An 8,153-nucleotide genomic window follows, 5' to 3' on the forward strand; every position below is an offset into this window, starting at 1 on the left:
AGGACCCCTTCCTTCCTCTCTGTGCTTTATCCAAGATGCAAAAGGACACCTTACAGCAATGATCCATTTCAGATTTTGCCATCACCCGGAAGACACACTGTCTGCAATTCTGAGGGCTGCCACCTCCCTGCCTCTCCTCGACCACCTCCCACAAAGGAACCCAGCATTCCAAAGCCCCAAACCACCTTGGCTCAGGCGCTGAAACTCAAGTGCTCCTCCTGGAGCCCCACCGCCCTACCTCGTGTTGCCTTGTTCAGTGCTACTAGGGGAGGTCTCTCCACCTTCCTTGTGTGACTGCGGCTCCTAGACCATTGCTGTAGGTGTGGGTGTGTCCTGCTTCTCCTAGTGTCCCCACTCCTAAAATGGCCTTTCCTGGAGCAGATACTCCATAAAGGTCTTCGGAATATATGAGCTAGTGAACAGGGACCTCAGATTAATTGTCTGCTAACTCCTTAAATAACCCAGGCAAACCCGAATAAAGATAATTTAGTTTTTGAGAATGACACACAAGGACAGATGGATGAATTCATTGCAATTACTTTTATCATCTAATTCTTGCCCCATTAATATTAGTGCTTCCCTGGTGCCTCAGACGGTAAAGCGTCAGTCTACAATCTGGAGACCGGTGTTCCATCCCTGGGTCAGAATGATCCCCTGGAGAAGGAAATGGCAACCCACACCAGTACTCTTCCCTGGAAAATCACATGGATTGAGGAGCCTTGTGGGCTACAGTCCATGGGGTCGCAAAGGGTCGGACATGACTGAGCGACTCCACCACTCCACCACAAGCTCACATTTCTGAAACGGTTCTAATTCCAAATCCACTGTGTCCCATTCAGGGTCACAAAACAAAATGGAAGAGTTTCCAATCTCTTACAAAACAGCAAAACTCATGTTCTTGAACTGTGTAAGCACAAACACATAGTGATCAACCTCATTCTCCAAGCTAAGACACTGAACTTTATTTAGCCTTTTGGGAAAACAATCAAAGCTTGAAGATTTTCTAAGGAAAATAGATGAATCTCCATGTCATTGTAGAGAACATGAGCCCAAAGATGCTGTGCATTGGATCCCCCAACTGGCCCGGGCCCTCACTTCTGAGAAGGCTGACTACTCCCTCTTCAATCACAGAGGGAAGGATTACCCTGGCTGCTGCTTTGGCTCAGACCGCCTATTCTTCCTCCCTCGCAGCCTCTGCAGACAGAAGTGGGGAGGCCCTCAAAGCCCTCTGTTTGATGCTGAGCACACACACCATGACTTGCCACTTGCTGGCCTCCACATAGGCCAGGGACCCCTCAGGAACTCAAAGCGAGCAGGGTGGCTGTCAGGCACCTGCTGGTACTCCAGGCATCCCTCCCGCACCCACACTTGGGTCAGCAGCACCCTGGGCTCCCCAAAGACACAGTGCTCACTCCCAACACACACCCCCATCCTGCTGAGTGCTTCCAAGACTGCTTTCTAGGGGAGCAGGTCTTCATTCTGCATGATCAGTTTGAAGACCAGTAGTAGGAGGCCAGACTTGGGAAGGCTCTGCCCATTGCTCAGCATCACATCGCAGGTGAAGCCCAGGGTGGGGACCATGATGTAGATGTGCTCCTCGGGGTCCAACTCCTTTACCTCCAGACCAACGGCAACGTGTAGACACTCTGAAGGTTGACTGAAGACCACCAGGATGTGCTCCTGGTTATCCCTGAGGACCTTCTTCAGCATTTCTGCCTGGGATGTCAGATGTTTGGCCAGATACTACAGGAGCAAGAACTTCATCAAGTTAGCCACTAGGTCATTCAGAGCTCCCGGGGGCAAGGCCTCCACAAGGGCGGAGCAGGAGACTGTGGGGGAGGAGGCTGAGGGGGATGCAGCCTCCCCTGCCTCAGCCCCAGAGTGCTGCACCTCTCCAGGTCTCTGGCCTCACCTGGGTCCTAAAGGTCTTCCTCGAGCTTGCTCAGCTCAGTCATCTCGACCATGAGCATGATTCCCGAGATGAAACTACAGAATGAGGCAGGAGTGAGGCATGGGGGCAAATGGGACAGATGGGGACAATGGGCCTGGGTGGTGGATAGATGGCCTGTGAATGGCCGCACATGAGAACTGCACCCTGGGCGGCCACAAGCCACTTGCAGGTCTCCTCTTGAAAAGTGCTCTCAGACGACACAGGGACATGCCTCTGGAGTGGCCAGTTCCCTGGCTACCTGAAGAAGGATGTGAGGTGGCTCCCCAGAGTGTGTTCAGCACAGCCCTAGATTTCTGGGACTGACAAGGAGAGTGAATTAGGCCCTTGGGGGTCCCCTCTGTTCTGGGATGGGCAGCACTTGGTGTCCACTCAGGGCACCCTCGTCACCTTGACTCCTGGCATTGCCTAGACCTCCTCAGCTCTCTGACCTCAGGAAACTGGCCTCAGACATTTGTCTTCACCTCCTGGTTCCTACAGCTCCTGTGAGAAATGGAGGGGGCACCTCAGTGTTATCCTGTGGCACAGCCCTGAGCATTCTCTGAGGGTATGAGGGGTGCATACTGTGAGGTCCCCTCAGTTGTGTGGTGAGAGGTCCCCTTAGAGCTCCCTTGTAGTGCTTACATTTCCCCTGCCACAACCTGGTACTTCCCCTCTGGGGGCCTGTAAGGAAACTCAGAACAAGACCTGAGACTGAACAGAAAGCGCTGAGGGGCCCACGTGCGGCTGCATCTGCCCTGGGTCTCCTGCGGGGCCTAGGCTAGGGAAATGTTTGGTACTCACCTCCTCCTCACGTCCTGCCTGCCCTCCCAGCACTGACCACAGGGGCGGGGGTCTGCTCAGTCCTCCACTGCGTTTGAGGACCCCAGCCTCTGCTGACCGGAAGCCTTTGGCTTTGCCTGAAAAACCTCACCTCCCGAGGTCCCTAAGCCAGAGGTCAAGAAACTTCTCACCCCACTGTGTGCCCTCCAAGACCCTCTTGTAAGGGCCAAGATCCCTCCCTGTTGGGGTCTAAATGCCTAAATTCCTTGCATGGAGCCTAGACTCCAGACAAGAACTGCAAGTGTCCCATCTGCCATTTGGAGTTTCCCCTCCTTTCAAGAGGTCCCCAGTCTCTCTGCCAGGGTTGTCAGGCCATCCGGCACGAGGTTAACCTGCCCAGGGACTACCACGGTTCCCTCTGTTCTGAGATCTGGCTACCCTCAGTCCTCCCTCAGTGTCCTCACCTTGATTTCCAGGAGTACCAATCTCGGTCCTTTCCCCACCGTAGTCCCTGCTCCTCAAGCCATGTCCCGAGTCTCACAGAGCTGGATGTCAGGAACTCAGGACAGACCTAGTGTGCTCTTCTCACCCTGAGAGCTCCCAGGGCCGATGGCAGGGGCAGGGATCTGTGGGGTTCCATCAGTCTTATCTTGGGATTCCTTGAGTTTTCACTTGCGGTCCCGTCAGCCTTCCCTCAGAGACCTCACCTTATCTCCAGGTACGACTTCAGATCCTCTCCTCTCCCCTAAAAACGCCCCAAACCTCATACCAGGAACCCAGTCTTTCTGAAATGCAGATGTCAGAAAGTCATCTCTGTATACTAGGACACCAGTCTGATATCTGCATATTAGGAAGTCAGCCCCCATACCAGGTCCCCAGTCTCTCTGAGACCCAGTCAGGAAATGCAGCATACGTTCATCCACCCAATGTCCTCCCAGAGCCCACTCTGCTCTGGGGTCCAGGGTCCCCTCTGTCCTTCCTCAGTGTCCTCACCTTGACTCTCAAAAGAAAGAAGGCCTTTCCCACTGCCCATCTGAGGCCCTGAAGCTTCTACCAATTGCCTAATATTTCTGAGACACAGATGCGGAAGTCAGAAGAGGCTGCCAAGCGCTCATCCCACCACCAGGGTGGCCCAGGGCTGACAGCAGGGTCAGGAATCTGTGGGGTTCCTACATCCTCCCTCAGGAACCTCATCTTGAGCCCTGGCAGATCTGGGCATGTCCCTTGTGTTGATCAGAGACGGGACGCTCACATGAAATCACAGGGAGCACAGGGGGTGGATGAGCACATGCTGCAATTCCTGACATCTGGGTCTCAGAGAAACTGGGGACCTGGGAAAGGGGGTGTAGCCTCAAGTGAGCAGAGGGAAGAAGCCCAGCTCCTCCAGGGTTTCAATTTGAGGACCCTGACGGAAGACTGAGGGGACCCTCGACCCAAATCAGAGGAGACCTCAGAAAATCCTGGAGCTGCTGTTGGTCCTTGCCCAATTTGGGATACGATAAGCCCAAAGTGCATGGTCTCACTTCCTGACATCCCGGTCTCTGACTGGGGACCTCACATATGGGGCGAGGCCTCAGGGGGGCCGAGTCCCAGGTCCTGCAGGGTTGAAGACCTTGAGGACCCTGAAGAGGGATTAGAGGACCCTGAACCCCTAATCAGAGGAGACCTCAGAGAAGCGCATCTCTGTTGTCAGTCCAGGGCAACCGTGGGGGCAGGATGAGCGCCACAGGCATGAGCTGACTTCCTGACCTCCGGGTCTTCAGGAGACTGGGGTCCTGGTATAAGGGGCGGGGCTTCAGTTGCGGAGAGGCGAGAATCCAGGTCCTGTGCGGAGGCAAGTTGAGGTTCCTGAAGGAGGACTCTAAGTAACCTGGGTGAGGACCTATGGAACCCTACAGATCCCCTTCCCTGTAGTCGGTCCTGGGAGCCCTTGGGGTGAGAAGAGCACACTAGGTCTGTCTGACTTCCTCACATGTGGGTCTCAGAGGGACTGGAGGCCTTGTGAATGTGGCGGGGTCTCAAAATGGCGGACGGGACAAACGCGAGTCCTGCCTGGAGTCCAGGCTCCATGTGAGGAAGGATTGAGGCGGTTCGAACCCAACATGGAGGGATCTTGACCCTTGCAAGAGGGTCTTGCAGGGCCCAGAGTGGGGTGAGCAGGGTGAGCAGTTTCTTGACCCCTGGCTTAGGGAACTCGGGAGGTGAGGTTTTACGGGCAGAGTTGGAGGCTTCACGTTGGCAGGGGCTGAACTCCCCAACCCCAAGGTTGGACTGAACAGAGCCCCGCCCTGTGGCGAGTGTTTGGAGGCCAGGCAGGACGTGAGGAGGAGCTGGGGACCGAGCATCTCCCCAGCCTAGGACCCTCGCGAGACCCTGGACAGGTGCGGCCGCATGTGGTGCCCCTCAGTGCTTTCTGTTCAGGCTTGTGTCTTGTTTTGAGTTTCCTTCTACTCCTCCAAAGGGGTAGGTCCAGGTCATGCCAGGGGAAAGGTGAGCATTACAAGGTACCCACAACACAACTGGGTGTAACCCGAGTGTCCGTCCCCACCTACCAGCACAGAAGGCCCAGGGCTGTGCCACAGTATAGCCCTTAGATGTCAACTCCATTTCTCTCCCAGGAGCTCCAGGAATCAGGAGGCGAAGGCAGAGGTCTGAAGCCTGTGTCCTGAGTTCAGACAGGCAGTATCAGGAATCAAGGTGAGTGGGTGACCTGAAGTGAACCAGAGGCTCCCTATCCCAGAACATAGGGGGGCCCCAGAAAGCCCCAATTCCTCCCACATTTTTGGACCCGGAAATCTCAGGCTGTGCTGGCGACTTGCTTGGGAGTTACCTCCGTTCCTCCTTTGGGTAGCCAGGGGTTGGCCTCCCAGGAGGAGCACTCCTGTGAGGTCTGAGAGAACCCCTCAATGGGAGATCTGTAAGTGGCCTGTGTTGTACCATCCAGGATGTGTTTCTTAGCCCAGGTTGCTCACACCTCCTCTCTCCCAGAGGCCCTTGGTCCCCATCTGTACCTCTGCCTCACTTCCGTGTCTTGTTTGACCTCAGGCATTGCGCTCGTGGTTGAGATGAGTGAGCTCAGCAAACCCGAAGAAGGCCTTCAGGACCCAGGCGAGGACCAGGGCCCTGTCGAGGTGCTGCTCTTGGAGGCTGAGGTGGGGGAGTCTGCATCCCACTTGGCCTCCTACCCCCCAGCATCCTCCTCCGCTCCTGTGGAGGCCTTGCCCCAAGAAATTCTGCATAGGATGATAGGTAAACTGATGAAGTTCCTGCTCCTCAAGTATCGAGCCAAGGAGCTGACCTCCCAGACGGAAATGCTGAATGAGGTCCTCAGGGATAACCAGGAGCACTTCCCGGTGGTCTTCAGGGAGGTCTCAGTGTGCCTGCAGCTGTTGTTTGGCGTGGATGTGAAGGAGGTGGACCCAGCGGAGCACACCTACATCTTGGTCCTCATCCTGGGCCTCACTTGCAATGAGATGCTGAGCGATGGGGTGGGTCTGCCCAAGGCCGGCTTCCTGGTGCTGGTCCTCAGCATGATCATGCGGTTTGGAGACCCGGCCCCAGAGGAGGTGGTCTGGGGAGCACTCAGCAAGATGGGGATGTATGTTGGGAGTGAGCACTGTTTCTTTGGGGAGCCCAGGGAGCTTCTGACCCAAGTGTGGGTGCGGGAGGGATACCTGCGGTACGAGCAGGTGCCTGACAGCCACCCTGCTCGCTATGAGTTCCTGTGGGGTCCCCGGGCCTATGTGGAGACCAGCAAGTGACAAGTCATGGCATTTATGCTCACGGTCAACCCAAGGGCTTTGAGGGCCTTCCCATTCCTGTCTGCATAAGATGCGAGGGAGGAGGAATAGGGGGCCTGGGACAGAGCAGCAGCCAGGTTGTTCTTTCTCTCTGTGGTTAAAGAGGGGGGTAGTCAGCTTTCTAAAATGTGAGGGCCCGGGCTAGTAGGGGGAACCAGTTTGTAGCATCTTTTGGTTCCTGTTCTCTATGATGACATGGGGATTCATCTCTGTTTTCTTTAGAAATTTTTCAAGGTTTGGTTTCAAAGAAGGCTAAAGAAACTTTCATATCTTAGCTTTGTGAATGATAATTGATTCGAGTGTATTTGATGTAACACAGTTCAAAAGCAAGAGTTTTGTTGTTTTCTAAAAGAGATTGGAAAGTCTTCCATTTTGTTTTGTGGTCCTGAACAGAATGCAATGGAATCGAAATAAGAAATGTTTTGAAAATGTGAACTTCTGTAGCAATAGTCTTGTATGGAGAAGAGTTGGATAATAAAAGTAATCATAGTGAATTCATCTTTATGGCCTTCTTGTCTGTCATTCACAATAACTAAATGATCTCAGTTAATTGAATTTTCCTGGATTATTAAAGAAAGTAGCAGACAATCTGAGACCCCTGCTCATTGGATCAGTTATTCCAAAGACGTGTACAGATTCTCTGCTCCGTGAAAGGCCATGTTAACAGTGGGGACACTAGGCGTAGCAGGACACCCCCACACTTACAGCAATGGTCCAGGATCTGCAGTCACATGAGGTTTGTCTTGGGGGTGAGGGGAATCTCTGAAACGGATCTTTGCTGTGAGGTGTCCTTTTGCTTCTTGGATAAACCCCAGAGAGTTCTCTTTCTAGGGCAGGCAGGAATGGGTCCTGGCACTTGTCCCATAGTTATTGACCACAGGGATGAAATAGGTGTTTTCTTTCCACCATCTGCTTGGAATCCTAGGAAATGTGAATCTTGCTCTTTGGTATCTGGCCAGTATTCCCTGTGCTAACTTTCTTGTCTCTGCCTTGGGAAGCTGATTAGCAAGTACATTGAAATAACAGTGTCTTTGGTCATCTGGACTTTATGATTTTCACTTGTGAGCATGGTGTAGATTTCATTTGGATGAAATGAGTAAAGAGAAGCTGCAAAAGTTGACAGGACCTGCTGTGTGACTAGAATCCTGGGATCTTTGAGTGAGCTGTGCCCAGCTGGACACACTACTCTCCACCCCGAAACACAGACAAACACCGAAATTGATATATATTCTCCGGGAGGAAAACACAGAACAGCAATTCTGAGGGGTTTTCTATTCCATTTCTAACTAAGCTGCCAATTCTCTGAGGTGTCCTGAAAACAAAACCATTTCCAGAAGAGAGAGGGACAGAGTCTGAGATGCGAATAACACGAGAAATAAGTAGTAGCCAGTAAAGATGCAACATCCAGCAGCGTCCCCGGATTCAGGCAGGTTCAGAAGTGTGGAGGCAGCAGAGACCCAGGTTAAGGCTGTGCCTGGCATGAAAAGGCAGGAGCGACTTCCGGGCCTAAGGAGGTGGTGAGGTCACTGCAGTGGGGGTGTGGATGGGTGCAGGGGGCTGAAGGGGCAGCTCTCCATGCTGAGTGTCAGAGAACAACAGGAACAAGAAATGTGATTCTGGCCACATACAAGGTAGCAGCCACA

At 53.4% G+C, this 8,153-nt stretch overlaps 1 protein-coding gene across 1 annotated transcript; it reads left to right on the forward strand.

Moving 5' to 3' along the window:
* The first annotated feature begins 5,775 nt into the window (after positions 1-5,775).
* On the forward strand, positions 5,776-6,471 carry LOC136154629 (melanoma-associated antigen 9-like). The gene has a single exon (XM_065916832.1). It carries the CDS (start codon positions 5,776-5,778, stop codon positions 6,469-6,471), a length of 696 nt encoding a protein of 231 aa, XP_065772904.1.
* The last annotated feature ends 1,682 nt before the right edge of the window (positions 6,472-8,153 follow it).

This window comes from Muntiacus reevesi, chromosome X, assembly GCF_963930625.1.
Source record: "Muntiacus reevesi chromosome X, mMunRee1.1, whole genome shotgun sequence".
NCBI lineage: Eukaryota > Metazoa > Chordata > Mammalia > Artiodactyla > Cervidae > Muntiacus > Muntiacus reevesi.